This window comes from Xiphophorus couchianus, chromosome 14, assembly GCF_001444195.1.
Source record: "Xiphophorus couchianus chromosome 14, X_couchianus-1.0, whole genome shotgun sequence".
Classification (NCBI taxonomy): domain Eukaryota; kingdom Metazoa; phylum Chordata; class Actinopteri; order Cyprinodontiformes; family Poeciliidae; genus Xiphophorus; species Xiphophorus couchianus.
In genome coordinates this window covers 16,610,069-16,627,067 of record NC_040241.1, presented here as the reverse complement: position 1 = coordinate 16,627,067, position 16,999 = coordinate 16,610,069, and the positions used below count along the sequence as shown (strand labels likewise).

Here is a 16,999-nt window from a genome sequence, read left to right as displayed (position 1 = left end):
TGTGAAGTGCATCTGTGAACAGAGACTGTGAGAGGGGGAAAAAAAAAAGTTCAAAGCAAATTTCTTTGCACATTATCCAGATATTTTCTGATGTGAAAACAGCTTCAGTCAACAATCTAAATCACTGGCAATCACTGTAAGCAAGCAGAAAGCTATCCAAATGGGAAACTGAAACAGAGAACTGAAAGCTGAAAATGAAAGTAAAACAGCCGTTAAAATAAAACTGCCAAACACACGAAACTGCAGTTACTTTTCCTGACTGAATAACAGAATAAAACAGGTTTTACAGGGTGATACAGTGATCCATGGTGCCTTATGAAAGTATTCATACTTTTTCACATTTTGTCACGAGTCCAACACACAGGTACTGTGTACATTTGAAGTGGGAGGAAAAATAATCCACGATTTCCAATATTTTTATAAATAACCCTAAAAAGCACAGTGTGTATTTGTCCGTTTACTCCGATACCAATGAGACTAATTTAACACAACTTATTAGTAGCGCTGCACATTATGAAAAACATGAATCATTTTCCTTCAACTTCACAAATACGCACTGGTCTCTGTTGGTTTATCGCCTAAAATCCCAATAAAACACATGGCTGACAAAAAGTAAATATTTTGGGCGTGCCGTGGTGGCGTAGGAGATAGCGCGACCCATGTTGGAGGCCTTGAGTCCTCAACGCAGCCGTCGCGGGTTCGATTCCTGGACCCGGCGACATTATTCGCATGTCTTCCCCCTTCTTGTTCCCACTTTCCTGTCAGCCTACTTTCTACTTTCACTAGAGCCAACAAAAAGACCCCCTGGCGGGGTACAAAAAAAAAAATAAAATAAAATAAAAAAGGAAATAAGTTGAAAAATTACTTTTGCATGGCACCGTAACGTGATTGAACTGGTACCAACTAAAACAGCAATAAAGCAACCCATAGCGGGTATGGAAGAGTCTTTTTATTTTAGTATTTATTTATTCATGTGTTCAGCAATGATTTACAGATCCTCTCACCTCAAAAAATGACTTTGTTTAACTAAAATGTTGCATGTGTAGTTCATGGCAGAGAAGGTAAAAGGAAAAATCACTTATTTACAAAAGTAAATTAAATATTTGCTGATCAGGCTTCATGATTTGGTGTTTATTTATTTGGGGGGCTCATTTCGGGTGTTTTCCTGACCTGTCACAGGGGCCTCGATGTCCAGCAGGTTCTTCTCCGAGCGCAGGATGGCAGCGCCCTCTCCTATGAGCCTGAGGGCCACCGACTCGTCCACGCGCCCCTCCTTGGTTAGGTGAGCTTTCAGCACATCCACTTTGGGCTTCCCGTCGCTGTCAAACACCTCTTTAGCCGTCAGCCGGTGACTGGGGGGGAAGGGGACAGCTGCAGAGGAGGAGGAGGAGGAGAGAGGGCAAGGAGAGGGAAGGGTCAGAAAAACAAAACAAACAATAATAATTATACAACAAAGCAACAAAACCACCCTAAGCGGGTATGGAAGCGCTATGGGTTCCATATCCTTTCATAACGTATTTACAGAGCCATGAATTTCAGCGAACAAAAGACTCGTGAGGATAAACCGGCGTTGATGAGGAGCGACATTTAAGCCGTTTGATTAGCAGTTACGCTCCATCTTCCCCGCGGTTCGACTCCCTGCAGGAGGTCACCGCTGCGCTTTCAGCTCACCCTCGGAGACGACTTAGCACACCGCCGCTGTGATCCGTGACTCATTTCATTTTCAATATTTATGACAGAGCCGCAGATTTGCTCTGCAATATTCACAGCTAATGAGATGGCACTTCTGACAGTGAATCAGAGAGCCGAGACATCTGTTGTTTTACTTACATAAAAAGCCGCTCGCCCGAGGGCGAAGCCTAAACAACACGCATGGCTTTCATGTGTGCGCCGTGCGAACACGCCGTGTTTTCTGCGTTTGTAATGGACAGATGCAGACCTGCTGCTGGGTCCAAGGAGTTCAATTTAATTCAACTCCTGAGAGCACTGATGGCATCGTAAAAAATTAAGACTAATCAAATCCTCGGCAGTCTATTACTGTCAGTAATAAGAGCTTTTAAAGGACCGTGCTGCAGATCGACTGCACGACTTTAAAAGCAACAGATGCACCGAAACAGCCGAGAGGCAGAATGCACTTTAATAATACCAGCAGATAAAAAACAATCACTTTTTCTGTTGTTTCAAAGTCATTAAATTTATATTTTTAATTAAATAAACTTCATTATTCATCAATAAATGCTAAAGTATTCATTCCTCTTAAAGTTTTTCACATATAAAACACGCGTAAACTAAAATGTACTTTGTTGGGATTTTATGTTTTAGAAGTGGAGCATAACTGAAAAGTAAAAAGAAAATTATTTATGATATTATCTTTCTTATTTATAAACCTACAAAGAGTGCCATATACATAAATATAGCCGCCTTTTACTGCAGTTACAGCCACAAATATTTTGGAACAGCCTTGGTCTTAGTTTGTGGAATATAGTACCAACTTTAATTTTTTAATGTATTTTATTATTGGTATTTTTTTGTAGAGCAATACATAAACAAAATATTTTTATTCAAAAGTAAATAAATAATTACCGTTATTAATAAATACTCCAGTTTCCTTTTTGAAGTTTTAACAAGATATGATAAACGCAAGTTTAAACAGTTTCTTTGCTTGTTTTTTATGGAATAATTACCTTCACTATCAATAAATGTAGCAGTAATATTTTTAATATCTCTTGTTCTTGTTAGTCTTGTCATATGTTTTTACAAAAAAAACTTTTTTTATCATCTTTTTTTGCATAATTTAGGAGTTTTTCTTAATTTTAAAACCTAAAAATGTAAATAAAATGGTAATTTTTAGTAAATAACACAATTCCTATAGCAGATATTGATCAAAACCTGGAAGTTTTTGCCACATTTGGTACTCTAAATGAGTTTTATTTAGCTGGACTGAGGGGAAACAGCTCTTTGGGGTGTATAGATCTGGCTTAGCTGTACGGCGAAGTTCTGCTTAGGCCGTCGGAGAACAGGTGGGTTGATACTGAGATTAAATTACACACAGAGGGACTATACTAATTAGGTGACTTCTGAAAGCTGTTTAGGTTTTATTAAGCAGTCTCAGCATTAAATGGGGTGAATATAAATGCATGCAATCCTTTTCAGGTTTTACTTGCAAACATATTTAAAAAAGCATACATCATTTTGCCACTTTGTGCTATTCTGTCACATAAAACTCCAATAAAATATGTCAAAGTGTTTAAAAATGTCCCTCGTGTCACTCGGGCCCAGCTTGTAACTCAAGGATGTCTGAGAAGTGAGTAACAAATACTGTGTAGTTAACAACTATCATTCCCAAAGGTGAGATCGGATGTAATCACATCAGCGCTTCATCTGTGTCACAGTGCGCTTGCTGACAGAAAATATTTGCAATCTAAGCTGCAGTAATTTGAACTTCCACACGGATGCACGTTGAATTACATATTTAATGAAGTTGCACGCTTGCATCCTGGATCCCATGCTAAGCTCTCTACAGTCACAGATATGCACTTTAGTGGCCCAAATGCTTAAGGAGGGGGATAAACAGAACCGTTTCTCTTCCTTTTAAAGTCACATTACACTGAATGTTCTTAGAGAGAATGAAAAAATGTCTTACAAAATGGCTTTTTCTCAAATCAAGATCTATCCCCACGTTGGATAGAATTACCCAAGGCCCAGATCTGGCCTCCTATGAGCACCTGCTGCACAACTCTGGCTCGGGGCCGGGGCCGCTGGGCTTTGGACTCCTTAGAGGAGCACAATCTCTACAAGTTAAGGCCCCTGAGATGCTAAAGAGACGCAGTGTGAATGCTCTCTAAACTTAAAAACACTTGTTGGGCCTTTTTCCTGCAAAGTACAAACGACAGCTGGTCAAAAATCTTTAGAAAATCAGTATGAACACTAACTTCTGAGTGACTGTCGTTCAAAGAAAACTTAACAACTTAAGAGTCCAAACACACTGAACTGAATATGTTTTACTGACACACTTTCCATTTTAAAGCACTCAACTATTCATTATCAGCTTATTTTCTTTCAAGTTACAGGCATTTCTAATAAATTAAGGGGGTAAATAACGATAGTAAAAAGTATTAAAATCTCTTAAGAGTTTGTATTCCGCCCCGTTTCCTTTAATTGCAATTTTGATGAGCACATGAGACGGTTGACTTATGAAATATGAGAGGTTATGACCCCCGATGAAACCAAAATAACCCTGAGTATCCGCCTGCTGGAAGATAATATTTATTAGAGTGGCATAAGGAGATTTCCGGACAGCAGAATATAAATAAACTATTGAAAACGTACTAGTTGTTAACCTGCAAAATGAACATTATATGTATGAATGTTTGATGCATTTAACAAGCGAGGAAAAACAAAAACAAAAGGAAAACAGATTTCAATTTTTGGATCTGCCGATCACCAATCAGGAGCAATCATTTAAAAAAATAAAAATAAAAATCACATAACTGGCTAATTCTGGTCTAATTAGTTGGTGCATTTCAGGTGCACATGTTCTGCTGTATGATTTTCTTAAAAACAATACAGACAATACAGAAAGTATAGTTTAGGAATATTGTGATAAAAATCTACCCAAACGTTCACTGAAGAATCAAAAGTGTAGTTTTTCAAATTCTTTAGATTTGAAAATGCCTTTCTTTTCATTTTTAAAATCAGAGATTTAGAAGAGTTTTTAACATTTCATATTTAGAAAATATTTATGTAAAAAATCTCAGATTTAGACACTACTACTAAAACTTGCAGATTTGGAAAGTACTCTTTTTGAAATCTCACATTTAAGGATCTCAAAATTTAGAAAGTATTTCTAAAAATCTCGGACATAGAAAGTATTTTCCTGAAATTGGAGATTTAGAAAGTATTGTTTGAAAATGTCAAGAGTCAGAAAGCGATTTCGAACATAGTATTTTATTATCTCAAATCTCAGATTTAGAAAAGTCTTGAGTTCATCTCATCAGAAACTCTGTTCCCACATGCATAAGAGGTGAAACATTAAAGATTATTTTTTACCAAGTTTTAGAATTAACTAAACTTGGTATAGCTTTTTTTGGATAGCTAAAATAAAAAGTGCAGTGAGGACAAAGACTATAGTGTCATTGTTACGGCTCTGGGCCTTATGGGTTGGGTTGCAGGTGTCATGTTGTCTGTCTTTGTGCTCCTCCCCTTTACAGGTGTTGCTGATTTGTTCATTTGGAGCACAGAGCATTTAAACCTGGCCGTCTCCACCTTCTGGGTCGCCTTTGGCGTCCACTCTGCTCTTGATGCTTGTGGTGTTTTGTTGCCAGGCCTCAGCTCCCCTCCTTTTGTACATTCGAGTTTGTCTTTGTTTTTGCACTTCAGCACTTCCATATGCACGCATACATCACATCCAAGCATTTGCATTACACCACTGATACTGACATTCACAATCCATTGTTGTTTGTGTTAATAAATATTCCTCTTTATGCACTTTAACCACTGCATGGTCTCCCGTTTTTGTTATGACCTTGAGCCAGTCGTAACAATTGGGGGCTCGTCCGGGATCGGAACCCAGGACTTCTTGCACCCAAAGCGAGAATCATACCCCTAGACATTTACTTGACTTTTTTACTGAAAAGTCAAGTAAAAACCACAAACACACCGAACACCACTGTGTAACATTATTTTTAACAAGTTCTGACTGGTGTTTTTATGTTTTCAGGTTTATTTTCAGTTCATTATATTTCATATCAACCCCACCTTTGTTGGTGGTTTTGACCCATAAGGGGTTTCTGGCTCCAGCTCCGGATGGCGTTCAGCTGCAGTATGGTTTGATGCACGGTCAGAGGGGGCAGAGCATGCTGACGTTCTGCACACTGATGTTTGTATAAAAGCCCCTTTAATGGGCATAATTATTCTCTCCTTAAACATCAAAGCTCTAAGTAAACTGTCATGTATGTGGCTCCCACAGGCTGATCAACAGTAGCCAGATCTGTCTATGTGACTAATTTGGGGTTATTTAAACCAGCATTAAGGCACTTTCTTACAAGATTCTGAAAACAGAAAAAAAGAAAATTAAACACGAGTTATATTGTAAATTTAGGTTAAAAATATCATTGTGATTCAAGAATGAATATAACAGACTTTTAAATCATCAGTTGTTTAGAAATTATTTTTATTAAAGATTACCTACATAGGATAAGTCTGTGGGCTACACAAAATAGCCATTGAATAGCACATAAAGCGGCAAAACCTGCTGACCAAATGTATCGGAGCTCAGATTGGGTTACTAGGGAACGGGGTGGGCTTGGCTGGGGTTGCTAGGTGACGGGCAGTGCCAACTGATTTGCAACGTTACATTCCAGAGGTTTTTGAAACGCTTCATTTTCCAGAAACTAAAAGCATTAACTTATTGCCAGAAAACAGCTAGGTGAGTTTTTTTAAGTGCTTAGTGTAACCCGCAATTAGTTAAGGACTTTTATTTTTGCGGGGCCACTTCCTGTGTTGCCCCAAACTCTGCTAGCTTATTTAAAGCCCCGCCTCCAGCGCGCAGTTTAAAGATCCTCACCCGTTTCCACTGTGATTGTGCCTTGCTGTTGGCGTCTTCCTCAGGAATTCCTCCAAAAATCTTTAAACCTATTGATTTGATTGCTGGGTGAGTTTATTTGATAATAATATTACTTTTACATGTGGAACTTCTGCTTGATTGCTCATTGGAGCATTGCTTTATTAGAATCATTGGCGTTGTTTACCTGGACCGTCACCGGGATTCTGTTAGTGCTGATTGTGGCTCAGTACGCCCCACTCTCTTCTAGAAGGTAACTTGTTGAATTTTGTGCCTGTTCTGACAAGTTTACATTGATGCTGAGGCACTGAAGTTTAAAATAAAATTGATCAATTTAACTTTAAATTGATTAGTTTGAAATATGATATTTTGTTTTATTTAAATTATGGTTAATTTAACCTGATTGAAATGTTTGTCTAATTATTAGGAATCTAATTATTGCATTTGCATTTTAGTATGCATAAACTAGATGGTTAAATTTAATAATTATTTCCTTTGTATTATATTTGTACATAATTGTTTTTGATAAAACACTTAATGGGTTTTCTGACCTTTTAGGTCGGTTTTTTTTCCCCCTCCCTGTCGGATCAGATCCTCATCTGGGTCGAAAGATGGCGAGCTAAGAATGGACTACGGAGTTTATGATTTGGAAATCAATTTATTCTGAGTCAATTCTCATGTGTCTCATCGCTGTAATTGTATGGTTTTTATTCAAATCACTTAATATATATTCACCAAAACTAAAAGCATTGCCTCCTGTTTTTTTCACACCTCAGGCTCCTTAAAGGACACTCTTCTGATGCTGTTTTTGTAGCCGCAGTTAGCTGCCGAGCCCATAAATGTTACATTAGGCTGATTTTCTATAAGCGGTAGAAACTTAAATGGAAGAACAAAAACATACTAAATGTGAGTTCTGGATGCTACGTCCACTTTAGAGTATTCTGTGTTAAAATGTTGGTGTTAAAGGTCCTTTTAATGTCTTAAAATGAGTTTCAAGCTTCAGAAAATAAATGTAAGCTAAAAATAAACAAATAAATAAACTACCGCTGGATGAAGTGTGGAAATGGGATAAGAACCTGGACTTTCCAATCAAAGAACTGTTCAGATAATTGGCTCATTACATATATTTTTAATAGAGCTGTACACTATCATAAACACAAAGCAAAAAAAATAAACGGGAGCAATATATGAAAGGGTACAATACTTCAAGTGTTATAAATTTACCTTACATATCTATAATAAATGCTTTTAATACCCAAACCTCACGTATAAACCTCGCAGCTGACCACAGCGGTGGAGATATTGTGTAATGGTAGTGGTAAAAGTGAGATAACCGCAGCTGATACTGAAATTTCAATTTTCAGTGATAGTATCACAATTACATTTTTCTGTTGAGAAGCCAGTCAGGCCTATAACACATTTCTCCTGACAAATATCACACTTTAATTGATCAATTTTGTCATCAGAGAAAAGTGCATCCAGGTACTTTCTTTTCTTCTGTGATTCAAGTCATTAACTTGTGTCACACTGTTTCTCTTAGACGACTGTGTACTAGAGACACATCTGGCCAACTGTGATAATACCATGACATATTTGAAAATTTCAAAAGGCGCCAATTGTGGATGTTCACCCTGCCGTGGTCCTCCCCTTGTGCCTGTTCTCCGTCTCACTCATTAGAATAGCAAAGGAGGAAAAAGGAGCAAAAAATACAAATAACATCTGCAACTGTGTGTGTCAAATAATGAACCCAAAATACTGAAGAGCACAATCACAGTTATGCAACAGAACAATGCCAGAAAAGCATAGATTTCCCTTTCTTTGGGTGGATAGGATGATAGGTTTGCCATAATCCATGTAGAGGAGACAGGAAATCCATGGAAGAAGGGTTTCTGGTCACATGAGACCAAAATTTTACTTTTTCACAAAGCTAACACTGGACATTCCCCATCGCCTCTTTGTAAACTAAAACTGAGAATATTCATCTGTGTTATGTAGCATTTATTGCTGGAAAAGCAGCAATGGTTAAAATAAACTCTACAAAGTAAAATGTACAAATGTTGGCACAATTAACATGCAAAGTACAAACACCTGTGGTTTATCAACTCAATTATTGAATCATATGGAGCTAGAAAATTGATTGTAGCTCTCGCCTCGACTTAGAAGCTGATCGAATTACTGAGTTGAAAGTTTAGTCTGGTTTCTAAGAATCACATTGCAAGACAGTGCAGAACAAAACTATGTTATTCTAAAGTAAATAAGTCCAATTTTACCACTGCTACTTTATTTGTATTATGTTGCCCTCTGGGTAACTATGTAGGGATAAAATTTCATCCATGATTTTTTAGTTTTCATAAAGAAATATCAGTAAGTAAAAGAAACATGAACAATAACATGCTGAATACAAGCAAACGTTGAGGTGACTGGAGATGATTACTGTTTCCAACAAGAGGGCAGCTTTTAGTCACATTCACTGTATTTCAGACGTTACATCGTTCCTAAATTACGTATTCTAAAATAATAATATTTGACAACAGCAATAAGCCAGGATAGATCGTGTTTATGTGAACGGATCGCTCCGTTGTTTCCTGCAGTCATGACAATGGAGACTCTGTGAATTTTCCTCCTGAGGAATTTCTACCAGGCCTCTTATTAACGAGGGTAACACCCCTCTGCCAAAAACATTACATAGTACATTGTAATGGTGGGTTGTGTGCTAAAGAAAACTCTCATGACGAAAAAATGAAAGTGTGAGCAAAGGGGAAAAGATCAAGATCAGGTCAGAGGTTTCTCAAATCAAAGTCATTCATGCCTCAAGAAAAAACTTGAAGAAAATCTGTCTTTCCTGTCTGCCTGAAACTTGAGTGAGTCAGAAATTGCCTCCATTACCTTCATTAATTTCATCATTACCCTGTTCCCTTCGGTTACATAATGAGGAAATTGCACCAAAGCCTAAAATTTAACACGAGAGCGAAATGACAAAAGTGTAAACCGAGGGTCTGGGCAGCTGAAAGGAAAAGAAAAAAAAAGAAATCTGGGGTCTAATTTAACTTTCTGTGGTAATTTGTCTCAGATTAGCGTTGTAATTTCCGAGTTCCAAATTAAAACCATCCATCAGCCATTAGGTTTAAGACCAGTAAAACCTCTGGATGTCTGGCGGGTGTGCTAAATAAGCTTTAAAGTTTATTTAACAGAATCGCGCCATCCTGCATTTGGTTGCTTAATGGCAAATTTGAATGATTTGATGAGTCTGAGGTCATTACTCTCAAACCTCGAATCATGACAGCTGACTTTTTGTTCACGCAGCGAGTGGGAGAAAAATATAAAAGAGCAGACTCTGAGGTGTGAATTTCTTTTTATTTTAAGTCTGCGCCTCGGTGAGCCGCCGAGCTGAAACCGTCGAGAAAAGGAGGGAGAACGGGCAGCTCGAAATGTTGAAATTGGTTGCAGTTCAGAGCTGATACACCTTTCTCTGATGAATGAGGCAGCAGGAGGCGCGCCGTTATGTGGTGCTGGACAGATCAGTTTAATTGGAGAAAGTGAGATACTGTTGCAGAGCTCTCAGGGCACCTGGATTCATTTACCCAAGAACATGAAGTGTAACTGGGAGACTGGGCCGTGCTGACGGTTCAGGTGTCTGCAGTTCCTGCACATCATCGTCCGTCTTTGGTTTCCCGACTTTTTAACAGCTGGGTCAGCTTTAAATATATTAAGAACCAACATCAGCACGACGGTATTTGAAGGTATAGAAGGAAACGCTTTTGGTAAATAAAAGAAATCGGTAAAATTCACATCATTTAGTCTATACGGTAGAGAGGCACTAAAACCCCAAGACCCTGCAAGGACAAGCAGGTACAGACAAATGGATGGATGGATCATCTGGAGAGGTTTCTCATTAGATCTGAATATTATCAAAGGTTAATTTATTTTCTCTTGGCTGTGCATAAAAATCCTGATGAGAAAATGTATAAAAATGTGTCAACTCAATGTGAGATCACGATTGTAGCTCACGAAAGATTTGAAGGTGTCATTTCTGTTTTAATGAAATAAAATAGAGTGGAAATACTCTTAGATTAAGACATATTTACACACACACACAAAAAACGTTACAGCTGGGCAAGGACATTTATATTATTTATCATTTATCGTGAGAAATTTGTCATGAATTCCAATTAAATTATGTATAAAACCCCCAAAACTGTCTGTATTGTCGGGATTGCTTTTTTTAAAAAGTATTTTCTCCACTGTTTGTTCACTGGGAGTATGAATACAGTTGAAAATATGATTAAATGCAGTTACTGTGTGAAGTTTACTGACATGGTAGTTTAAAAAAAAACAACAGTATTTGTGTTTGAGGCCTGATTGAGGTTCGTTCACAGCCATTCAGAAAAATAAAAAAGAACTAATAAATTCATCATATCAAGTTTATCATTATCACAACAGGACAACCAAATATTGTGATTTTTAAAAACATCATACTCTGATTCCAAGAAATGTGCAACTGAGTAGGATAACTTAAAATTTTTTTAAAATGTGCATATTTGTGAGCAAAAAACTATTTACAAGACATGAAAACGCTGCAAACAACGGTTTCCTGATTGAGACCCCGGTACAGATTTTGTCTAAAAAAAATGATGCAAAATATCAACCTGATATTTTCATTTCAGGTTGTCACAGTCAGAAAATTACACTTATCGTTGCAGCCGGTTCTGTCGCTACATAAAAAACTGGAACCACCCAGCCTCCTTGTGTAAACACCCTGCAGAAGCTAAGCTAATAGATACAAACGTCTTGACCTGCCAAACTGACACGAGCCGCCAAAAGAAGCCATACGTTTTAAAAATGTAACATTGTATTTAACTGGCTTGCTTAGAAATAAAAAAACTTTTATGATGAGAGAATGACAACAGTCTTAAAAAGTGTTTTAAAAAAAAAACTTTAAAGATTCACATGCAGCTCAGGAGCCGCAAGTTGCTGACCCCTGGACTAAAAAGCAAACAGAGGTCACTTTATACAAAGTATAGGACGACAAAGGTAATTTGGCTGCATGAGAAGGCATTAGCATGCAAAAGCAAACATTTGTCGTTTTGCTTTGAGCAAAGGAAAAGCAGAGGGAAGATCTCTATAAGAACTGATATGAAAGGTACAAATTGAGTGGCGCGTAGCGCCGATGGCTTGCTATCGTCACCTCGACATGAAAAATTTAAATGAGAGCGCATAATAACATCAGATTACCCAAAAACAGAAAATCAAACCACATGGTTGTTCTGTTCAGACACCTTTTGGTGATGAGCCCCTCTCTGCGCGCGCTGCATGCACAGCGCTGTGTGTGCAGCTCTCTCTGCTGACAGCCAGAGTTTGTTAATTAAATTACATAACAGTAGTGAATTAGAGTGGGATAGGAGAACAGGATTAGCAGAATGCACGAGCTTCTGTGGGCGGCAGGGAAAGAAAAGACAGGCTGTGCCCCAAAAAGTACCACAACTTCAAAACTGATGCAGCAGCAGCGTAGCTGTGTTTTGTATTACAGCATTCAGATGGTGGGTAGCTGATTAACTCGTCATGCATTATGCAAAAGATCAAGATCGTATGCCACGACTTTATATGCACATGGGAATAAATCATCTGCAAAAAGGTCCAAGTCACATATGGAGCAATGTTGAAACTAAATTAAAATCCTTTACTCTCAAAGTGTCATAAACAAAAGAATAGACATTATAAGATCTCGCAGGTATATTAACCTTTGTGTATTAAGTCATATTGCTACAATAAATGCAACTACAGAGAATTCAGATGTAGCATAAAACAGCCTGAAAGTGAAGGAATAGTCTAAATATATCACTATTCTAAATGTTGAAGTGGAAAACAAATTGCTAAATGTACAAGCCACAAAAAAAACCCCAAAACACTTACACATCTAAACGTCAAGGTTAGCTTTTTAAAATATCTTTGCTTCATCTAAAAGAAAAATAAGGTGATAAACACTCCACATCGTTGCGGTAAACAGAGATAAATGCTCATTCATTTGGCTCAAACACACAAAAACTAAATCAAAAATTGACACGGATTTCTTAAAATGATATTTTTCTAAAAATATGAAGGAGGAAAATTATCACAGAGTTGGTATTTATTTATTTTATAAAACCATATTTTCACACAGACTTCATTTGTACAAATCTGTCTATCATCTTGAAGTCCTTCAGGTTTTTTTTTTTAATTATTAACTCAAATTACAACTACAAAATGATTAAAAAGCATCTTTTCTGGCTTTGATTAAAAAGAAAGTTAAATATGTTACATAGTTGCTAACTTCCTGCCCTCCTCCCTCATATTTAGCATTCAGTGTCTGCATATTTTTCATCCTTGAAATATCAAAATCTGTTTACCCAATCTTTTGCAACTGAAAACCACAATTTAAGAAAAAGAAATCTTTGAATAGGCAAGACTTTTAAAGATCTGAAAAGAAATGATTAAATACAGTTGAGATAAGCAATGAAATATATCCAACTGTTGGAATCCTCTACACATAAAGAGTTTTTATTTTATTTTACAGAGTTAATGTATGTATATATGTAAGTCATAAAAGACTTTAATAAATGTGCAAAAGGTGTTAGTGACATTAAAGCAACATCAAATGGATAATTATAATCCTTAAAGCCTAATTAGAGTGAATGCTTTACCATCATGGCGCCAATTCAGTAACTTTATCACTCGCATTGTAGAGTTGAGGGATTTTTAAAAATGTTTTATTCCTTCATCTTTGCATAATCAGTGACCTGATATAATCTGTGATCTGATTTCTTTAGATGAAGGTTAAATTTTAATAATTTTATAATCCAATAAAAGATTAGTAATTAGATTAGATTGATCTTTTCTGTTAAAGTACCATTCTTCCTTTTTACATAAATCTTGTTTTTTAAGGTTGAAAACCTCACTGCACATCTTTGCATATTTCTGGGTCACTGCCCTAATGCAGGCACAAAGTTTGCATGACTAAGTATCACAAGGACCCACACTCCCATTTCCTTTTGCATGAACGTGTATTAAATTAACCTAAAGGGCGTCAAGGACACATCTGCTCAGCCGGAGCAGACCACAGATTCAAAAAGCTCACAGGCAAATATTAAAAATAAATAAATAAATTTTAAAAAAGGTCAAGTAGAAATTGGCATGAACTTCTTTAGCCTGCATTAGTCGGGACAGAAGCCAGTTCTGAACGAAGCGCTTAGCGCAGCATAAGCTCTGAGTATGCTGATTTTATCCATGTGTGGTTGTGGAAACGGACAGAGGAAAGAGAAAGAGAGCGGACGCCGACGTCTACCTTCCAAGAGACAGAAAGGAAATCAAAAATTTAAAAGGCTGCTGGCACGCAGCCGCGAAACCCTGGGTACCGAGCCGCATCGAACCATGAAGACGTGAGGCTCATCATTCCTGCACACGTCATCTCTGCATCAGAAATAATACATCCTGCTTTTTGAAACTATTCAGGCCAAAAGCTTGCCAAAACTTTGTAATTGGTGTAATTTCTTCACTCCTTTTATTCAAAAAGTTCAAAACAAACAAGTGGAAGATTAAGTTTACTTTTTATGCTGCATGTAGGCACTGCAGTATCATCACCTCACTTGGTAAAGATGTATATAAAAAGCTTACATTAGATGATAATTATGGAGACCTGGTTGCTGCAGCACTCTCACAGTGAGCTTTGGAGAGTTTATTACCTTCATCCTCCTCACCGTGTGTGGGGTTCATATAAACTCTGGTCCTCATCCAACCTTTTCTGTCTCAGTTATTTTAAACAAACTTTGCTGCTTTGACTGCAGGTTGGAACATCTTCAGTATTTTCCTCTCGCAATTCTACCGATTTATGAAGTGAACATTACATGAATGGCGTGCCGTCTTTGAGGAGTAGCCAAAAAACTGAGACATGGACAAGAGTGTCAAAGTTTATTCATTTAAATAAAAGATATTTGGACATTACAAAGTCGACCAACTCCTAATTTTCTTTTTCGGAGTCCCCATCCACACCAGAACGTTTTCTCTGAAACTAGAAAGTTGTTAGTTGCGTCTGGCTTCCACATGGAAACGACGTTTTTGTACGAAAATGTTTTTTGCTTCGTTTCTGTCCAGGTACTAGAATGGAAATTTCGTCCTCAAATATTCATGTCAACTGTGAAAACACTAAAATTTCAGTCCAACATTAACCTGGCCCTGTAAGGCCGAACACATTTTACACCTTTAGAGCATCTAGATGCATTGCTACAGCTCTATGTTTGACTTTTTTGTTAATTCTTTACTGCAGCTTGCATATAACGATTCAATAAGTTCAATATGCTTATTGGTTTTATGCTAAGGAAGGATTAAAAATGCAGAAGCAAAGTGTTTTCTAAAAGTTATTGACTTAGTGTTATGGTCGTGAGGTAATTAAATCCAACTGTGGGAAGATTCTTTGTCTTTAGCTTGATCTAGCTGAAAACTTTACACATATGGGGGTGTTTTTTCAACAACTTTCTCCTTCTTTTCCACCACATAATGAATGTAAACTTGTTGCTCCTATATAATACAATAAACAGTACAAACTAATGTGGACAAAGCAAAGCAAGAAATCAAAGATTATATGCTGCAGTTTTAATTTTGCAGGAGATTGTTTCAGTGCTATTAACCAACAGTGTCTTTATTTCTTGTTTGATTTTGCCAGATTTTGTTATTTTCCATTCACACACCGACCCTGACTCTGTCTAGAAGCACTCGACACATAAACCAGATCCCTTCAGACCAGCACACCTCCAGTCAAAGGCCTTCAGGAGATCATTTCTGTGCCTCTGAAAGCTGTTGCCCATCGCCATCATCTGCTGCAGAGATGTAAGCTTTTACATCATCATCAACAAACAGGAGAGATAAAAGTGAGTCAAGGGGTTGCCAAGGAAACAGAGCAGTGGAGTCTTAATCTTTCATCCATCAAAATACTGGTGAGTCCCTGCCAGCACGTTGCTTTCGGCGTGGATATGTTCTCGTGGTGCGTCCTCCGCTTACCTGGTGCTAAATTAGACACCGGCGCAACGACAGCTGTTCGCTACATTAACATCTGTCTTTGCACAGCTTCCTGTCGATGGTAGTAATGTAGGTATGCGGCTTATTAAAACAGATAGGCTGCGTGCTAAATACCTCAACAGCATAACTGACAACAATCCTGGTCACCAGGGTTATCTGACGAAACGGCCCGGAGCCGCGATTTTAAAGGCCGACCGCGATGACGGCATGAGTGATAAAATAATAAAAGCAAGTCCTGATTCCGCCTTAACAGGTTTTAGCAGATAAATGTGGATAATAAATGCAGAAGCAGAAGATGGAAACTCGCTGCAGCTCTAAGAGCATTCTGCCTGCCTCTCTGAGTAATTAGCGGGGCTAGGGCTGAAGCGTGGGAGGCTGACGTGGGAGAATGTAGGAATGGATGAATGTTTATGCATGTGAGGATGGATGGAGGGGAGTAGGCGGCGGAGTAGGCCGCGGTGGGGGTTGGTGAGGTATTTTCTGAGGGATGTCCATGCAGTGAGTTTCCTTTTGGTGTGTGTGTGCTGCAGATCAATGGCTCCGTGAGCCGCCGCCGGGGACCCGAATCACACCAGGCAAATGACTGCAGTAATTTGGAGCGGGTCCAGGTGAGGGGCATGAGTCACGCGATCGATCAGTGAGATAAAAATGCATCGAAATGGACGTGAACAAAAAGAAACAAGACGAAGAAAGAAAAAGAGAGCAGCCATCTGCCAATATAACACCCCACCCTGACTCACAGTGCAGTGATGGGATGTCCCTGCAGATTTACAGTTCTTACAGTCTACCGCAAATTATAGGTCATGCTCCGATGGCAGCCATCGCAGTGTCTGAAAAGCAACGTTTAACAGAAAAAGCTATCACATCTCCTCTTAGTAGAAAGGGGAGCACTAAATGGCGATGCATTATGGTTCTTCTGAGTGTCACATTTCTGTACTGGAGTACAGTTACATAAATCCTTGCAATATAGTTATGTTTTTAACTTAGCATATGTCACGTCCAAATATTGAAGCTAATGTACAGGAAAGCTGTGAACATTGTTGCTTTTTTCTGTTTACGGCACAAGATTGCAAAGAATCTTTGAGGTTTTAGTAACTCGCAGCACGTTGAGCTAATGTATGTAGTTGACGCAATCTGAGTAATAGTTTTGCTTTCCAGACTAATAATTTGACCCTTACAGGAAATGGGTAAAATGGATGTAACTGGAGTAGATATGAACAATTAGTCAACAAAATGAGAATGACTCAACCACAGGAAACACGTCTGACGTTACTTTGTGTTGCATCGCGAAAGAGTGCAACTGAATAAATTATGAAAAATAATATATTTTAATAATACCAATAAAAAAACCATTTAAATAGATTCATTACACACAGAGAGGGATATGATGTT

General features: G+C 37.9%; 1 protein-coding gene across 5 annotated transcripts in view; it reads right to left on the bottom strand.

The window, feature by feature from the left end:
- Window positions 1-16,999, bottom strand: part of LOC114157055 (serine/threonine-protein phosphatase 2B catalytic subunit alpha isoform) — a 97,025-nt gene that overhangs the window by 54,086 nt on the left and 25,940 nt on the right. For all 5 annotated transcript variants that reach the window (XR_003598080.1, XM_028037747.1, XM_028037749.1 and 2 more), the window contains exon 2: window positions 1,171-1,371. Coding sequence is in view for 4 of the 5 variants with exons in the window: in XM_028037747.1 (XP_027893548.1) it covers window positions 1,171-1,371 (201 nt within the window). In the remaining variant the exon portion in view is untranslated. The remainder of the gene's footprint in view (window positions 1-1,170; window positions 1,372-16,999) is intronic.